Source organism: Gymnoscopelus braueri, assembly GCF_963280865.1.
Source record: "Gymnoscopelus braueri genome assembly, chromosome: 11".
NCBI lineage: Eukaryota > Metazoa > Chordata > Actinopteri > Myctophiformes > Myctophidae > Gymnoscopelus > Gymnoscopelus braueri.
In genome coordinates this window covers 33,965,459-33,985,131 of record NC_137613.1, presented here as the reverse complement: position 1 = coordinate 33,985,131, position 19,673 = coordinate 33,965,459, and the positions used below count along the sequence as shown (strand labels likewise).

General features: G+C 43.4%; 1 protein-coding gene across 1 annotated transcript in view; it reads left to right on the top strand.

The window, feature by feature from the left end:
* The window catches only part of col16a1 (collagen, type XVI, alpha 1), a 141,399-nt gene that overhangs the window by 29,230 nt on the left and 92,496 nt on the right, over window positions 1-19,673 (top strand). Inside the window, exons 5-8 of the mRNA XM_080441983.1 lie at window positions 10,226-10,349; window positions 12,082-12,363; window positions 16,395-16,475; window positions 19,054-19,119. Of these exons, the coding sequence (XP_080298109.1) occupies window positions 10,226-10,349; window positions 12,082-12,363; window positions 16,395-16,475; window positions 19,054-19,119 (553 nt within the window). The remainder of the gene's footprint in view (window positions 1-10,225; window positions 10,350-12,081; window positions 12,364-16,394; window positions 16,476-19,053; window positions 19,120-19,673) is intronic.

Below are 19,673 nucleotides of genomic sequence, written 5' to 3'. Positions count from 1 at the left end.
CATAATATGAAGTGTTCCTTATTATGCCAAGCTTTCATTTCACCCTGGTTTGCCCTTGTCTGCAGAGTGCATGATCCCTTCAGGCTTTCACTTTTTTTTTTTGCGCCATGTTCAAATCAAAGGGCAGAACAAATGAGTTGTTCCCCTACGGCAGACATGCCTTTGACCCTCAGTAGATATGTCGGTGTTGTCCAGTGGCTGTTATGTGAAAGTAGACCATTTGGCAGACCACACTGCCGGTCAGTTTCTGATGGTTTTCCCAGATAATACTGAAATACATTTCCCTCTGCTAACAATGGCCTGTAATGGCTAACTGTAACATTTTGACGGTTTTCCGCCTCTGACCACATGCTTATTGCGGCCACAATAAGCCAGGAGTTTTATATGCCATTGAAATTCTGCCATTGCCCTCAACAGCGGTGGAACATCCCATTGGTGTCCTAATTCACAGTTATACAGTGGTTGCTCATGAACATTTTTAACAAGCCATTCTTTTTTAATACACAGTCATTTGCTGACATGAGCTCGCTTCTGGGTGAATAACTTGCGAGCACTAAACCTAATGGAGCACGATATCAAACATAACAATGTGGTTTGCAGTTTGACTTACTGTCATTGCACTCGCTTTTGGATTGTCGTGTTGGTGTTGGCCCATACTGAGGTGTTGCTTGGGTTTGGAGTTTGTATCACTCCGTTAACTCTCTCAGTGCCAATGAAATAAAAGAATGTGTTCATACTGTGCCAGCAATTTTTTTTAAAGTAAAAAAAAGTGCTCAGGAGCCGAGATACAGCCTTTTTCAGTAATAAGTTAAACAAGAAGTGAATGGAGCAGCAAATCTTCGGATCACGATATCTTGGGTTCTGAACATTCTTTTAAAAAATATATATATAATATTTTTTTATTTATTTTTAGAAACTCGGGATAACTCGTTCTTGGCACTGAGGGCATTCAGAGAAAACTCGGGATAACTCGTTTTTGGCACTCAGAGAGTTAATACTGTATTTGGCTACAGTCTTAGCAAAAGCAATCTTTGCTGCATACTATCTGGAACGCATCCTTCTAGTTTGAGGTTGACTTGTACTTAAGGACATGCGATCAAGCACTGCTGCTCTACTCTAATCACACTCAGCTGTTTAGAGTCTCAGCTGTGCGCGTTTCAGTGAAAGTGTTTTTTCCTCGTCTTTTTAGAGCTAAATTGTTCCATATAAACGTATTAATGCTAATACGTAGTAGCAAGACCCTTTTGCCAAGTGTTACTCATACGAAATGGTCGTGACTGAGCCATTCTCAGTTCCATATAGAAGTACAGGGTAAACTGTTGCACCCTTATTTGTCCTTTGTTCAGGGTTGACTGCAGGTGCAGTGGTCTCAAAAACTGGCATAAAAAGACTCGCTCGCTGCATAAACAATTAAGGAAGAATCCTTAGACAGAGACTACGAAAATTTCATGCTCATAAAACACTTTATGAGCATGTTAAAATAAAATACTGTCTAAGGAGTCTTCCTTAATAGTTCATGAAGCGAGCGAGTCTTTCTCTGCCAGTTTTCCTCCACCATTTTTGCTTGGAGTGTAGTAGTCTTTCAGCCTGCCTGGTTTTCTCTTTCCCCCCTTGCTGATAAAACAGTTTCTCACAACTTGCCAATTGGGTCAGGCCTGGAGTATTTTATCTCTCTGTCCGGTGCCATGGGCTTGGTTCACCTGAAATCCCTAATAAAATGTTCTCTTTTTCGCGGGAGACCTTTTGTCTTTAAAAGTGTCACCTATATTGTTAGTCACGGTTGTAGAGTGTAGCTGCTCTCGAAAACAGAAGACATTTAAACGGCAGGACGTCACTCCTTTGGAGTGTCTCTGGCGATGACGAGCAAAAAACCTTGAGTTGTTTTCTGTGGTATGTGACGTCCAGTGGGAGCGAGGGCAGAAACTCTTACTTTTATATCTCTTCTAGTTTCTTTTGTGTTACCGTATTCATTAAAATGTCGATTCTATAGAGAGCCGAGCTGTCATTTTATCAGTGAGAAATGTTACCCCAAAGACTTATTTAAAGCTCAGAGGAAGAATAATAAAATGTTTACACATCTATCTTCCTGATTTTCTTCCCCGTTCCCAGTATATTTGTCTCTTTATTTACATAAAACCATCACTCATTCCTCCCTTCCTCCCAAAACGACTAAACAAGAAAAGATATCAGTTCACTTTATACATGCTTTTTCCCACTTCTCTGTATCTTTCTTCCGTTCCACTTAACTTTACCCACAGGTGTAGTGAATCAGATAAGTGTCAGCGTCAGTCAATATCTTTTCAATTTCCTTTTTGTCATGTAAATCATATTGGAGAAAAGCTTTTGAGGTATTTAGATGTAGTGGAGAACAGATATATTAGGTACTTCATGTGCATATGTATACGGCATTTGCAATGTTGTAATCCATTTCCCACAGCTCTGTAATATGCATACAGTATGTTTTGATGCGCAACATGCACACAAACAGACACATATGACTCATCATTTTATGTATGTAACATATTAATGGCATTTCTTAATGTCTGTTGGCACGTGTATTAGTCAGCGTGTGTTGTTGTGTTGTCTTTATTGATGCATGTTTTAATTTACTTAGTATTCATTTCTCCTTTACATGTGAGGCGTGAGATCTAGGGACCAGGGAGACAACAGCAGCGATACAAATTAGAGCACAAAACGCATAAGAACATACAGCAGCGCTACATAATAACATGCTTGGTTAACGGTGATCTTGTTAAGAGATTTAAAGTGTAAAGGTCTTATAACACATTTCATGCCAAAGGAGAAAAATGTCAGGTGGTCTTTCCTTGTGTACTTTGAGAAGTAGCCCCCTCGTGCACTGGTTCTCAAAGTGGGGTCCAGGGACCCCCAGGGGTCCTTGAGGGAGTTCCAGGGGGTCCGCAGCTAAATGATGGATAGTGAACCAAATGGACCCATACGGGTCTGTAACTCTGAGAGTGTATTTTTACACTCTCAGAGTTAAATTAACATTGATTTTACAATATAAATTGGGGTCCCAGAGATAGACATGCCATTAAATGGGGGTCCGTAGCCTAATGCATGTCAAACTGGGGGTCCTTGAAATTAAAATGGTTGGGAATCACTGCTAGAGCAGTAAAAAATCTTCTCTTATGGGGGTCCCAGGCATATCTTTTCAAATGGGGGTCCGTGGGCTAATAAGTGTCAATTTGGGGGTCCTTGACGTGAAAAAGTTTGAGAACCACTGCCCTAGTGGACCTGCTCTGGTAGCTAGCAGAGGAAAGGAAGTTACAAAGATAAACTGGAAGCTCAACACTAGATTGGCCTTATATTAATTATGAAGATATAGGCCTAGAATACATTCTAGGGGTGGGGATAATTCAGCCTAAGATTACAAATAAAATTAGTATTATTATTATTTTATAGTGTTTTTTGAAACACTGCAACTTTTCATGGCAGTCAACACAAGTGGAAAATGTATAGAAATCGCAATGAATCACAGAATGGAATTGTGGCCCAAGAATTGTGATAAAATGAATCATGATGTCCCTGGTGACTCTCACCCCTAATACATACTGTACGTACTGTAACTTTCTATGAAAATACAAAGAGGTCCTCCATCCTAACATTTGATATGACAGACAGTGGTGAGTAAGCCGTTTACATTTACTGCAGTAATAAAGTGCGGGAATGCACGGTAAACTCAGTCTACAGTAGCTTCCTCAACAGGCTGCATATCATTGATATTGGGCAGAAACCTTGTATCTCCACATTTCATCTTTGTTTTTTCATAAAGTAATGCCCTTTTATACTACGAGAGTGTTGCATTAAAGTACCGAAAATAGCCTATTTACAAGCTCCCAACGTGGCGCATCACGACACGTTGTGAGCATGTAGATCTGCTATTTTTCTATCTTTTAAAAACTTTCACCTACAGCAGTGGTTCTCAACCAGTGGTCCGGGGACCACCAGTGGTCCTTGAGAGGGTTCCCGGGGGTCCCCAGACAAATGAATAGTTAGGAACCAAATTGAACCGTGTGTGTCTGTAACTCTGAGAGTGTACAAATGGAACCAAATGGACCCTAACGGGTCCATTTGGTTCCATTTGTACACTCTCAGAGTTAAATGAACACTGATTATGATACTACTGTGAAGATTGGGACCCCCAAGAAATCATAATGGTTGAGTCCCTGGCATATCTTTTCAAATGGGGGTCCCTGGGCTAATATGTGTCAATTTGGGGGTCCTTGACACAAAAAAGTTTGAAAACCACTGAACTACAGTATAATGATGTGCCCCAAATAGGGATTGACCGTGGTAAAATCCCTGTGAAAACAAAATGTGGGTTTTATAAATATTTAACCAAAGAAGAGGTTGTGTCTAAATAATAACATCCATCATTGGAACACATTTTTATTTATTTTTGGTACATTTTCTGAAAAGCAAAGGTTTTGGACGTGCTTAGCTTTCCCACCAGACAGCGACGCTATATATATTATGTCATTAGACCCTTCTATGTAAAGCTTGAGTGAAGTGTGAGAGAGGGTGAGCATGTGGTAATCACAAAGCGGTGACATCTCTGCGTCTGAATCTCTTTTCCACTTGGCTTGATGACTGACAGACAGATGAAGCCCACTTGTCTGTCCCGCTCAGTCAGGAAATGAGGGGGAATAAAATCTCGGCCCATCTCGCATTCAGATGACAGAGGCGTTTGCCGTCCGCATCGATTTTTAATGGGAGCGAAATGGGCAACGGTCACGGCTCAGACGGAATTTAATTGCAATAAAATATGTTTTGATTACTCTGAAAGCAATTCCATTTAAGCGGTAATAGTCTGTACGAAAGGGAGTGCCATACCATTACACTTTGGCACGTCGCCAGAAACTGTGCTCAAAATGCTGTCGAAAGAGTTTAAACTTTTGTGTTGTAGTTTTATTTATATTATCATTATTATTATAATAATAATTGTGTTCCTATCATCTGACAGAGTCGCCACCATGACAGCACTGTGGTGAAATGTGATAGAACATGTCAGCAATTTGCTATTTGGATTGATTTCATTAGATGTATTTGTATAAATGTATGACATGTGCATCTTCTTCTCTTCGCCAAGCAAGTATAATAAGCAAGCAGAGAGCAGACGATTATTGTAAGCTAATGCTGTGACCTAATCACAATTGTTCACATTCACACCCGGGAGATGGCCCATTACAGAAAACGCAGAGCCTGTATGCTTGTACCATTGTCCACTTAACAGTTTCACTGCAGTTAGTGGTTAAAAGGTCTTGCTCAAGGTTTGTTTTCTTCCTCTGCCAGATTCTCACTGTTGGCCCAGGAAAGTCAATCAGAGACCTTACAACCCAGATGTTCTCCTGTTAAGGTGCTTTTTGTACTTTGCACTATTTTATAGCGCTATAATAAACAATTATTCAATACAATAAAATCAGCTTATAAAGCTTATAAATCAGCTAGTTAAAAGCTAAATTGAAGAGATGGATTTCAACTGCTGCTTAAAGATGTTTACTGAGCTTATTTCTGTGATTTCTCGGGGTAATGTATTCCACAGATTAGATTTCTATTACATTATTTTCTCCATTCAAGGACAATTATTTCTTGATTTTATTACATTTTTGGAATTCAATGAGGAAATAAGTTGGACCTGAGGACATCAGGCCAACCGGATTAACAATGCAAAAACAAACACAAATTCCTGTAGTCTTAGTACCTAGACATTGAATTGCCTTGTTGTTGAAATGTGCTTTACACACATTTGCATTGCCTTACCTAGCAACAGAGATGTGAATGAACTAATTACCGTGTAGACTAGAAAACTAGTGCTAGTCAGTGTTGCCAGATTCTGTGAGAGAAACAAGCAACCAGGTCTAGGAAAACCAGCCCAAAAGAAGCGACTATGGACCACATGAGCACTTTGACATATACATCAGCTATTTGAAAATTGCAGATCTACAAGCTCACAACGTGTTGTGAGCTTGTAGATCCGGCTATTTTCAAATAAAATATTGCGGGGAAATTATAATAAGCAGATCTGGCAACCCTGGTGCTAGTCTGGATTCCCAGGACCAAGGAGTTGAGAACCCAGTCACCAACCTCTCTAGCCTTAGACCATTGCTTCTCAAACTTCTTCATAACAACTTGACACTTATTAGCCCACGGACCCCCATTTGAAAAGATATGCCAGGGACCCCCATAAGAGAAGATTTTTTTTACGGCTCTAGCAGTGATTCTCAACCATTTTAATTTCAAGGACCCCCAGTTTGACATGCAGTAGGCTACACAGACCCCCATTTAATGGCATTTCTATCTCTGGGACCCCAATTTATATTGTAAATTCAATGTTAATTGAACTCTGAGAGTGTACAAATGGAAAATTGTACACTCTGAGTTCCAGACATAAGGGTCAATTTTTTAGCTGGGGACCCCCTGGAACTCCCTCAAGGACCCCTGGGGGTCACGGGCCAGATTGGTCAAAATGTGACTTCTGTGGGCTGGAGGACTTTTTGTTAAAACGTGTTTGGAGGTCTGTACTTAATATGTGTGCTTGCGCCGTGCGTGCTCCCAAAGCTTTTGTTACAGAGAGTCTGCTAGTTTTTTTCTTCAATCTGCTCTCACATCTCTGCTACTGTATAACTACAGTGTTTCATTTTACGGAGTACACAATAATTATATTATACAATAATGCAGTCATTTTGTGTTTCAACTGTTCAATGTTTATCGGCGGCGCAATTGATGTGTTTTGGAAGTTTGACACGGCAGCAGTACCAGTTACAGCGGGTGCTAAATGGCAGGCGCAGCAGCACACAGAACTTGGCACAGCTCATAGCGGAGGTTGGCACCCTGTAGTTGAACTTGGCAGTGCAGCATGGCAAAAATAAAATAATAGAAATTAGATGTAAAGTAGGTGGGAAGTGTGGAAAAATGCAGATAAACATTAAAGTTAACGCCTTCAAACCAGAGGCCTAAAAGGCCCTTTCGCACCGAACGCATTTAGCACTGCGCTCGCCACCGAGTACGGCTCACCGTTTCGGGGAGTCACGGAGGACAGAGCTAAATCGACATAGTTTTCAAAACTTTTAGTGGGACTATGTCAATACATCTGCTATGTAATAATATACCTTAAAGTTCCTCAATTTGTTCTTTCCACTGCCCGAAAACGTCCTAATTTTAACAGCTGAGTCCCATCCATGCTGTACACAGCTTGGATGGTTCCCCGCTTTCCCCTCCTGAGGTGTCGAATGGTTTTCCAGAAGCCCCATGGTGCCGCCCGAAAGTCTTTTCTCCATAGTTTCTCCAAACTCCCCCCCACACCCGCTGCTCTGTGTCTGTCAATGGCCGCCGTGGCTGCTGCCCTTCGGGCCTGTCAGCGGCTTGCAACTGCTTCCGGAGATAACATACACTGATAGACCTCCTCCTTCAATAATTCATTCCGTCCAGTCAATGGTTTTTGACGTACTGTATCGTGTTTGGGAGCAAAGCGTTGGACTGATCTATGGAATGACAAACGACCGACATTGCCATCCTTAAAGCTTTTCTGCAAACGGCTAAACATCCCCAATGAGTTGTCTTTCCCAGCAACAACATCTCCATCCTTCTCGTCACATAATATTCAACATCGGTTTGTTTCCTCCTCCTCCGCTCCTCTCTAGCTGATATGCATTCCACTCAAGTGTCTGAGGAATTCATTTCGAGATGGAATATCGCGCAAGCAGCCGTTTGTTGGAATCGCTATAATGCACTTTGTTCACTTATGCAGCAACACCCAGGTGTTAATCCAGTCTAAAAGATCTTACCATTTCAAGGTTGGCTTTCCCATTTCCACTCTTCCTTTCCTCCTCCCCTGTTTCTTTCCGTACTCCCTACTCTCCTCTTGTTCAAGCTCATACTCGGGAGAGTTTTCCACTAGTTTTTTCTTTTTTTATCGTCTTGCCAATGAGAGAATCAGCCGTGAGCAGCATTCCCTCTGTGTGGGGGAAGGCAAGTCTGACGGTGTTCAACCTATAGCAAGTGATTTATCTTCTGTGTGTGTGTGTGTGTGTGTGTGTGTGTGTGCGCGCACAGGTTTGTTTGTGTGTGTTTGTGTGTTTCAGGAACCTGCAGGCACTAAGCCAAGTTGAGGCAATCCCAATAGCCGTTAAAAGTTTCAGACTGCTTCTCTGTCGTGCAGCCGGCGTCCGTAACCAACTCCTAAACGACTTCATTCTCTATAGTGTTTACTACGCTCCATACCTATGTTATCTTCTCTGCCTCTCTCTCCCTCTCCCTCTCTCTCTCTCTCTCACTCTCTCCCTCTCTCTCTCTCTCTGTCTCGCTCTCTCTGGCTATCTCCCTCAATCTCTCGGTCTCAATCTCTTGTGCTTTTCTGTCTTTCACTTTCTTTCCTTCTCTTTCTCTCCTGCTCTCTCCCACATTACTTTCTTTCCCTTATTCCTCCAACTTCTGAAGACATTGTGTTCTGTGCTTTGGTTCAAGGCCTTTCTCCTCTCTAGCCCTCATGAATTATAGTTCTATGTATTATTGTCTCTCTCTCTCTCTCTCTCTCTGTGTCTCTCTCTCTGTCTCACCCTCTCTCTCTCTCTCTCTCTCTCTCTCTCTCTCTCTCTCTCTCTCTCTCTCTCTCTCTCTCTCTCTCTCTGTTTCTTCCATTTCTCTCTGGGTCTCTGGGATCAATATTTCCGTAATATTTCTTCCTCACCTTTTTTTCTGCAAGCCTCTCATCTCTTCCTCTGATGTGATGTGTTCTGTGGTTGGCCATTTTCCCTTTGGACCCTCCCCCCTCATAATAAATCACTGTCACCCCACTTCTAGGAGTGAGAAACCAGCTGCCAGCATCAACAACATTGTGTGTGTGTGAGAGAGAGAGAGAGAGAGAGAGCAAGAATCTTTCGCAGTGTGTCTCATCTCAGCGAGTCTTGTCATTCGATGGGCATACCATATTTGTTAGCCTCTCATATCCCGCTACATCCACACTCCCTGCCGTGTGTTTGTTTGGATGCCCTTGACCGAAGGCGAAGCAACCAAAATGTTAACCCATTAAGACCTGAGGGCGCGGACACCCATCTCAAAATATTTAGTTCTAGCGACCCCCCCCCGCAGGGGCAAAGCACACATTTTCAAGATTTTTTCAAAAAATAGCAGATCCACAAGCTTGTAGATCTGCTATTTTTAAGCCAAAGAAAAAAAAAATGACACAGATACGTTCCCGGTCTTTATGGGTTAATATGCAGAAACAGAGGGATGGGGTTAAGCAGCATCTCGTGCGATAAAGAATGCCAAGGCTCACTCGCCATAGGCCCTTTTCATTATGTAATCTGCATGGGATATGCTCATGTGGACACGCACGGCGTGCACACAAACAAGCACACTCGCGTGAATATTCGCCCCACGCTGGTATGCTAACGCTAACATCTGCGTGCGCACGCATAATTGCTGTGTTTGTATGCAGCTCCCAAGGACACACACCACTGTTTTCCTAACATCATACAACGTGTTGTCCTCTTTGTGTTGCTGTCGTAAACAACCCGGGAATATCGGCAGGAAATGTATGCGTGGAAACAATTTCCTCAGCACAAGTGTACCATATAGGCCTGAGCGTAGCCTGTTTTGAAATTCCCACTGCGTGGCAGCGGACTCCTCGCTCTTGTTTACCTTGCAACTCGGCAGACAACTTCATTCTCTTGGCTGCCGAGATGTCTCTCCATCGCATGTTTACCCTTGTTTTGTTTTCTCTTTAAGTTGTGGTGTTTCTTTTTTGTTTGTTTTCCTTTTGGCTTATCGGATGGCTCTCGGTGCTTACACAGCATGCCACCGTGACAGACAATCTCCTGTTTTGTAAACACAACGTATGTGAGCTACCTCAGACATATTAAACAGTACAACTTGCATAGAGGAGAGTTATTTCCTGCAGATGTTTCCAGGTTAGCTATAAGTAACATGCTATAAATGATGCATCAGGGTTATTTTTAGTTGAAGTGCTCACATGCACCCTCTAGTGGACAGAAATGTATTGCCCCTTGAACTTGCATTGAATATCTATACATGACGACAGTGGAAAACAATCCATCATGCCCTGAAATGCTTCTCACACTGTGTGTGCGTGTGTGCTGCGCGCACGCGAGTGTGTGTGTGTGTGTGTGTGGGGGGGGGGGGTGTGTGCCTGCGCCTGCATGCCACAGTGTCTAGCTCTCGCCGACTGACGCCTCTTGTCTCCCAGTCAGGTGTTCCCTCATGGCTTGCCTGAAGAGTTCACGCTGGTCTTCACCTTGGCCCTGAAGAAGAAGGCCCTGAGGGACACCCTCTACCTCCTCCAGATCTCCGACCAGCAAGGCTATCCACAAGTACCAACACGACTCTCCCTCTCTCTCTCTGTCTGTCTGTCTGCTGCTTATAAACGACGGCACAGTTTATCTCTGTCTGTCTGTCTGCTCTGCATATATTCTTCTTTCAGTTTAGCCAGTGGTGGAAAGTAACTAAGTACATTTACTTAAGTAAAATTTTTAGGTATTTGTTATTTACTTGAGTATTTCCAATTTCCAATACTTTTAACTCTACTCCACTACATCTCAGAGGCAAATATTGTACTTTTACTCCACTACAATTATTTGAAAACTTTAGTTACTTTTTAGACATAAATCATTATATTATGAAACATACATTAACCACTTTAGCCCTATTTTATACCTAGGCTATTTCAAAATAGCAGATCTACAAGCTCACAATGCGACGCGTTGTGAGCTTGTAGATCTGCTATTTTCAAACATTTTAGTACTTTTACTTTTGGTACTTTAAGTACGTTTTGATACCAATACTTTTGTACTTTTACTCAAGTAAATGTTTTATTCCGGACCTTTACTTGTAACAGAGTACTTCTACATTGCAGTATTGATACTTTTACTTAAGTAAAACATTTGAGTACTTTTCCCCACCACTGGTGTTTTTCTTTCAGTTTTGCACACTCCTCCTTTCTCACCCATTTTTTGGCTATATCTATATTTTCTGTTTAATTTCTTTCTTTCTCTCTCTCTGCTTGTTTTTCCCCTTCTCTCTCATCTATGTCTCTCCCTCTACTGTCTATCTCTTTAATGGACGCTCCCGTCATCTGGTGTCTTTCAGCTTCTTGCCTGTCCTTTGCATAATTGCACGCTTTCCCTCGTCGATGCCTCCTCTCATCCTCTCACACCTTTTAACGCTCTTCCTCCGTTCTTTCCCCGCTCTTCTCCTCGGCACTTCTCCTATTCTTCATCCACCACCACCAACCCCGCTCCCCTCCTCTTTCTCCGTCTTCTCCTCCGTCACTCTTTTCATCATCTGTGTGGCCTTTCCTTTCTTTCCCCCCTCATTGTTATGCACGTGTGTTTGATGATAAAGCGCCAGAGTTCCCATAATCACGGGGAGACTGGGAACCGATTTAAATACTCAGTGTGTATGATGGATCGTGGCCATGGTGGCTCATTAGGGTTGATTGATTGGCTGTACTGTTGGTGTGTGTAATTAATATGTCTTCTCTCGCTTACCTCGCCTCGGTTTTTAAGTGCATACTGTGTTCTACAACTTTTCTTTCCAGAGATGGTAGTAGTAGTAGTGTCTGTCGCCGCCGTTTTAGCCCAACTTGAGATGCACTCCATTTTTCTTCATCCAAACCTCAGGCATTGAGCTGATTTGTGCCTAACTGAGCTTGTACCGCGAGAGAATCAGCCCAGGATTAGGTTAATGCTTTGGCTCTTGAGAGGTCTACTCTGTGGCTGGATAGTGTCTTACAGGGTCAGAGCATTTTGAATAGGATTTCATGTATCTCTCAGTTCTTCAAAAGCGAGCCCTCAGGGTAAGGTAATGGTAAAAAGGTCTCAGACAGGCAGAGGGGAAAAACTGTGCTTTCTAAAGAATTAATTAACACTTTTGTCTTGAATAATTGCAAATGTTATTCCCATCTTTTTAATGGCTTTGTTTCAACCCCCCTTTTTCTCTCTTCATCTTTATTTTATACCACTCAAACTTCCCTGCCTTACCTTTTTCACACCCATCCGTTTCTTCCTCTCCTTTTTCATCATTAACGTCCATATCTGTCTCCAGTTCTCCTTGGACCTGAACGGCCGAGAGGGCACGCTGTCCCTGCGGGCCAGAGGAGCGGACCCCGCCGTCGACCTGGTGGGCTGCATGTTCAGCGGGGAGGGCGTGGCGTCGCTCCTGGACCTGCGGTGGCACAAGGTGGCGCTCAGCGTTAAGCGCGAGGCCGTCTCCCTGCACGTGGACTGCAGCTCCATCGAGACCAAGCCCCTGGAGCTCCGCGGAGAGCTGCCCACCGACGGACACACTCTCCTCGGTATCAGGGCCGCCGATGCCGGGCCTGTGGAGGTAAAAAATACATTATTATATTTTTGTCAGGACAACTCATGAATGGATACAATATTTGTATTTTATTGTATTTGAATATAAAATGAGCAATATATTTATTTTTGGTTTGGCGATGAATTGGATCTTCCCCGGTACATAAAAGTAGATCCGAAACGACAGGTGGTAGCTGGGGTGGTGGAGGGTGAGCAGCCGTTTTAAAGCAGCAGCAGCCAGTGTTGCCAGATTTTGTGAGAGAAACAAGCAACCAGGTCTAAGAAAACCAGCCCAAAAGGAGCGACTATGGGCCACATGAGCACTTTAACATATACATCAGCTATTTGAAAATAGCAGATCTACAAGCTTACAACGCGTCGCGATGCGACGCGTTGTGAGCTTGTAGATCGGCTATTTTCAAATAAAATCTTGCGGGGAAATTATAATAAGCAGATCTGGCAACCCTGGCAGCAGCAAGCATCAGCAGCACAGACAGCAGTACGCAGCAGCAGCAACTGCACCGAGTTCCCTGACAGAACATGCTCTGCGCATGTCTGTACCAAGCACAACGATAATTGTTTTTTAATTAAATCTTTCATTTAAGCACAAAACCGTGCAGTCTCTGGGCTATTTGGTTTTAGTGTTTTGAAAGTAGGCTCCAACAAAAATACAAACAAGACGTAGAGTCTTGGCCTCCCTCTCCAATCTAACTAATACTATTGATAGTAAGTTACTACTGAAGCCGCAACATACAGACTGGCTGCTTGTGTTCATGTTCTAGAGTGGTGAGGGTCTATGCCGAGTCTGAAGAAACTGCGCCAGACCCTTTTACGCACGCACGCGTAGGCTAAGCATTTTTATTAACGAAGATCAACATGTCGACGTGTTGTGGTGTCAATCTAGTGCGCAGTCTGTTGACTGTTAGGTTCGCTGGAAACCGACGTCCCTGGCACACAGAGATAGCGCCTGGCTAAGTTGGCCAGTCTGTGGAAACGGAGGCTGTGAACATTCGACCAGTCTAATGGATTTAATGCCAAGGGAGCAGAAAAAGGAGCTCTGCACTTAATTGAGATGTTTCGACATTTTGTGTTCCTCTCGTCTCGCTGTCACTCGCTCTTTTAGTTTTGACTCAATATTCTAAAGCTCCCGGCGTGGCACAGAATTTGCGGAAATGATATATTTTTTTCATTCTAGTGTTCTCTTGGACATAGATTACTCTCTTGCGCCTCCCTGAGTCTGTTTAAAATAATGACATCTCCCCATAACCAAATAACGGCATCAGGAAAATGCAGAATACATTTATTATTATGCAAATTAACCATGAAGCCGATAAGCATATTCGGATACTCTTTAACGGCCTACCCTACAACCATGCTGTAAAACGGATGCTTGCAAAAGTTTTGTTTACACATCTTAAATCCTAACAGATGTATAGCGATTGTAGCAGAATACAGTACATCCAACAATGTACTGTAGAAACAAATGCAGTTCACCTCCCCTTACCTCTATGCCACTCTTTGCTAAACTACTGAGGAGGCATTCAACTTTAATCCTGCATTATACATGATCTAAGTATAATTATACACCATATGTCCTGTCTACTCATCTGCAACCAAACTGATAATGAACACACCGTAGCTCAGTTCTCCCATCAAACTTCTAATATTCAGAGAATGGCCTATAGAGAAAGACACCGGAGAACCGTGTGCTACATTATAATTGATCACATTCATGGCACATTGCATTTTAACCCATTAAGGCCTGAGCTTCCGATTCTACAAATGTCTTCTAAATCCTAACAGTTTTCTGAAAAAAATTGTTAGTTACTATATCAGTGGTTCTCAAACCTTTTCATGTCAAGGACCACCCAAAATTATATGTATTTGGCCGCCGACCCCCATCGCAAAATATGTTGTTCCAGGAACCCCCAGAAGCAAAGATTTGAGTTAAAAATGTTCGCTTAAACATATATATATATTCAAAGATTTGCACACATTTTCACGATTTTTCAAAAATAGCAGATATACAAGCTCATAGCGCGGCACTCAGCTAGTTACACAGATGCGTTCCCGGTTTAAGTGGGTTAATAATGGCGCGAGGCGCATTCGCTGTGTGTTTCCAGTGGGAGACGGAACGATGTGTTACTTGTGAACGAGTGTCCCCTCAAGCGCTGCCTGCAGTCCTCACCAAACCCCCCTTGGGTGGAAAGAGACTTTTGTAATGAAACAATTCCATCCTCTTTGTGAGCGAGAGTGCAAACAGTCTTGCATGCATTATATCACAGGATTTCAACGTGGGGGGGGGGGGGGGGCAGCCAGGGGGGCTGATTGAAAAGGTGAGGGAGGGATTTTTTTTTTTTTTTTAAGAAATTCATAAACAAATTCAAATTGGATTCATATGATTATTACTGTAGTTTAACCACTTTCACCTGGCTTCCCTAATTTGGAGGTATCATTATTGTCCAAATCTTTCAAAAACAATTGTTGCATAGACTATACTGTGTGTGTGCGACTGTGCGTGCATGCCCACAGGCTGTGCTCCTGCAGCAGTCTAATTCAGGCCCTGATTAAAAAGAGAGCATGCTTACCTGGGAGATTGGGGTTTGCCGTGAGCTGGGCCCATTAGCAGCGAATAGATCCCCGTAATCCAGACACTTAGCTTGACGATCAATTAACTGGCCTAGTTAGAAGGAAGCCTGGGTCTTTGCTGAGGCCCAGCTCAGGGAGAATTAGGAAACGCGCGGAACCACGCATGCGCGCGCGCGCGCACACACACACACACACACACGCGCGCGCCTCCTAATGTGTATGAATGGACTTGCTGTGCTGTTTGTACTTAGTTAAGGCGTCTGGGTCAATTGTGCAGGGTAAAGTTCCTGTCAACTGGCCGTGGAGATTGGGGTTCGATTCCTCTGCGGTGCCTCTCTGGCTTGGCTGGGCGCTCCAACTAACACAATTGGCTGTGGGCCGCCGCTCAGGAGAGGGTGTTCGCCGTACGCTTCACTAGCGCCCCCTACTGGTTGGTCAGGACTAGGGTTGGGATTCTTTTTAGGATTTGAACGATTCCGGTTCCTTAACAATTCCCTCTTAACGGTTCCCTTTAATTAACGATTCCTATGGGAAGTTTCAAATGGATCCTTACAGGTCCGTAACTCTGAGAGTGTACAAATGGACCTTTACGTGTTATGCCGTGGTGGTGAAGCTCCTCACTGTAAGGTGAAAAGAAGCGGCTTGTGACTCCATATCTCAAGACATGTATGTGCAGGGCCGGATTTAAAGGAGTTGAGGCCCCTGGGCTAGAGTAGGCCCCCTTGGCACGTGCGTAAATTTCATTTTTTTGCTGTTTTTTTCCCTTTTATTTCGGGTTTTTGTTACTTTAATTCGGTTAATTATCAAATCTCACTTGAATTGAATTGCAATACTTCACAATTTGATCATAAAAAAATAAAAAAACACCCAAAATTCGAAGGCCCCCCAGTTGGGGGCCCCTGGGCTGCAGCCCACCCTAGCCCAACGGTAAGTCTGGCCCTGTGTATGTACAAGATGCTCTCAACTTATCTCAAGCTATGGGTCGAGACCCCAAGTGAGGTCACGGGTAGATGAAGGTGGGGTCGCACATTGTCAACTGAAAAAAAGAAAGAAATATCCTTCCCATTAAGTCTGTTTTATGTGTATTTAGCTTTTGAATGCATTTGCTTCCTTTTTAGGTCCTGGCATCATCAGACTATACTGTATGCTTTGATTTACAAATGTGTACAGAAACACTTCTGTAGCTGTTAAACTACATTGATAGGTCACAACATCAGCAGGAATCACAGCATTGTAAATAGATTGTAGATAGATTGTAAACTAAGCCAAAAGGACCCCTAAGGGTTTCATTTTACACTATCAAGAGTTAAAGATCTATAAGGTTCCATTTGGTTACCAACTCTCCATCATTTAGCTGGGGACCACCTGGAACCCCCTCAAGGACCACTGGTGGTCCCTGGACCACTGGTTGAGAACCATTGGTCTAGAGAGCTGGCGTGTGAACATACTTTCTCTCTCTCTCTTCCTCAGGTGGACATCCAGCAGGTGATGCTGTATTGTGACCCCTCTCTGGCCATTCAGGAGGCCTGCTGTGAGATACCTGGAGCTCGGGTAAGAGTGACAATTACTCTAATCATCTAACATGCCATTGAGACCTGATTCTACAAATGCCTTCTAAATCAGTTGTTCTCACACTTTCAAGATAAAAAATCTGGTTTATCTACCAGTATCACTATCACTACAACTATTCAAATTAAACTACTAATTCTACTATACTACTTCTAATACTAATACATAATAATGAACTCGACCACTTAAACCTTATATACTTTGTTGACCGGGGTCCCCACAGGACTCTATCCTTCGACCACTCCTCCTTACTTTCTACACCAAATATTTTCGATCTCCAAGCTCGTTGTGCGATTCTAGGTCGACACATTTTGACAAATGTTTGCCTATTATGTCATGGCCAGAATGGGGACGCTAGGGTTCGTGTGGTTAATTTTGTGTAGCAGCATTCATACAGTACGCAGCTCAAAGGGCTTTACAATATGGACATGAAAATAACGGCGGTCGTTACCAAGGAGAAAACCTAAATTGGAGGTTTTGCGGCGGCTTACATGCTCGACACGAGCCAGGGATGAGCGGGCCATTGAACAATATTGCCTCCGCCAAACTCTACCTCTCTGTCTTTGATTCATCCGGTTCACTGTACAGTACCTGTTATTTAACTCAGGCTCCCACAAAAACAGACTTATTACGTGGGCTTACAGCCATAGTCTTCTGAGACATGGATTTACGGTGTCAACAAATTGACTCGGCCTTTAATTCCGTTGTGTGCAATTACAGTATGTCGCCGCAGTTCTGCTTTACCGATATCGTTTGTTCCCATAACATTTTTACTAAAAGCCTAAATGAAAGGACTAAATTACAACTGCTCGAGTCGCTCAGAGGTGGAGAAATTCTCTTTTTACACCTCTGAAAAAGAACCCCCCGACCTCCTTTTTCTCTCTCTTTCCCTCCCTCTCCCTTTCTCCATTTGTTTCCCTCTTATTCTGTCGGTTTTCATCTCCATCTTTGGCTAAGTGTGTGTTTTTTTTCTTTTCCTGGTGCGACTATTTTTGTCAGTGCTGTTTGTCTTTAGGCGTCAGACAAAAGAAAGGCTGATCAAATGAGAGCAGATTCATTGAGGTGAAAACAACATAGCGTGTGTTTCTGCCCCGCTCGCACCGCACGTGCGCACACACACACACACACGCACGCACACACACACACACACACACACACACACACACACACACACACACACACACACACACACACACACACACACACACACACACACACACACACACACACACACACACACACACACACGCGCTCACATAAACAAAAGGAGAGCAAGTGATTGCTCACATATGGAAAGACGTTGAGCACAGCCAGTACCCGGGTTTATTTTAGAGCCCAGCATATTTTTGGCCAACTTTTTTAATGTATTTTCCACGTTGGCTGTGTTGGTGGGCATGTGTGTGAGTGAGTGAGTGAGTGCATGCATGCATGGCATGCACACGTGTCAATGTCTGTGTGCATTAGGGGTTTCACAGAATAGTCGACCACCAGTCAACACTTTGCATTCTTGTAGACAGTTCAGCTGTGGTTTTAGAATGTGGTTTTAGCATAGCAGAACTATTAATGATTATTTCAATAGAAATTCCATTCGTACATTTTGTGCTACCCGTGGACATTTGTGTATATTGATGAGTTTACTACAGTAGTTTCACAAATGATATCCAAAGTTAGTTATGTATTTCAAACTCTTCGAGTATGTAATCATAGCACATAATAGTAGGCTATTGAGAGCTTTTGAGATGGCCTTTTAACAACCGAAGGTGGACCTAACTTTGGTTGTTGGTGAACATAGATTTGTTTGACCATCATTGTCCATGATATGCCATGTTAAACAAAGAGAATGTAAGGCATTTAGAGAAAGACAGACTCCCGCTATACTTGCATAAAAGCAGTCAAGCACTCCCTTGATAAACTGACTGCTTAACTGCTTTTTGGGAGTAGTTGATTACTACAAAAATGCGCTGTGAAAGCCGTAGTAGTGTGCATGTGTGTGAGCGCGTGTGTGTGCCTGCATAATGTGATTGTGGTCTTGCATGCGTCTGCATGCACCTCCATAGGTTTTAGGTCTGGGTTCAGTTTATCTCCACATCCATAGACCATGTTAAATGATACATCCTATAGTGAGTGAGAAGTTCCCTCAGAAGTGTGTAAGTGTAGAAGTGAGATAAAGGAACATTCTCAGACCTGATGAGAGGCTCTCCAGAGGGATTAGTCTCCTGGTTCGTTGGCTTGGGGGCTCATGCGCTGCGGGGCTCCCCAGGAGCTGCATTTTAAATTTAGAACAGGAAGTACAGTAAGTGTGTGTGTGTGTGTGTGTGTGTGTGTAATGAGGGTTACGCTGCACACATGCATCAGATTCACATTGCTTAAACATGCTCAAAGGTACAGCTTTTATTCACTCTCACCCTTGAACACACACACACACACACACACACACACACACACACACACACACACACACACACACACACACACACACACACACACACACACACACACACACACACACACACACACACCCACAATGAATAAATGTTCTCTGTCGACTGTGTGTTCGCAGTGCCCACCAGATGCCCCTAAAAGTCGTCGTGCTGCTGAGAATGACCTGGTGGAGAACTTGCACCAGGTAATGGCCACACACACACACACACACACACACACACACACACACACACACACACACACACACACACACACACACACACACACACACACACACACACACACACACACACACAGCACACACTCATTCTCCTGGACACACTCATTTCCTCCAGTCATTTACAACCATTGGCAAGCAAAAAAGGCCAATACGTCACTTCCTTGAATTTACACCACACATGGTTCCCATCACACACACACACACACACACAGTCACACACACACACACACACACAGTCACACACACACACACACACACACACACACACAGTCACACACACACACACACACACACACACACACACACACACACACACACACACACACACACACACACACACACACACACACACACACACACACACACACACACCATTTGGCCGGAGAACACTATCTTCCTGGGAGTCTGAGACGTCTGAACTAGTAGCAAACATTTCTTGGTAGCAAGGGGGGGGGGGGGAAAGGGGCTTGATATGTACCAAATGGCCCCACTCCGCCTCCTTGATTGTCTGTCTCATG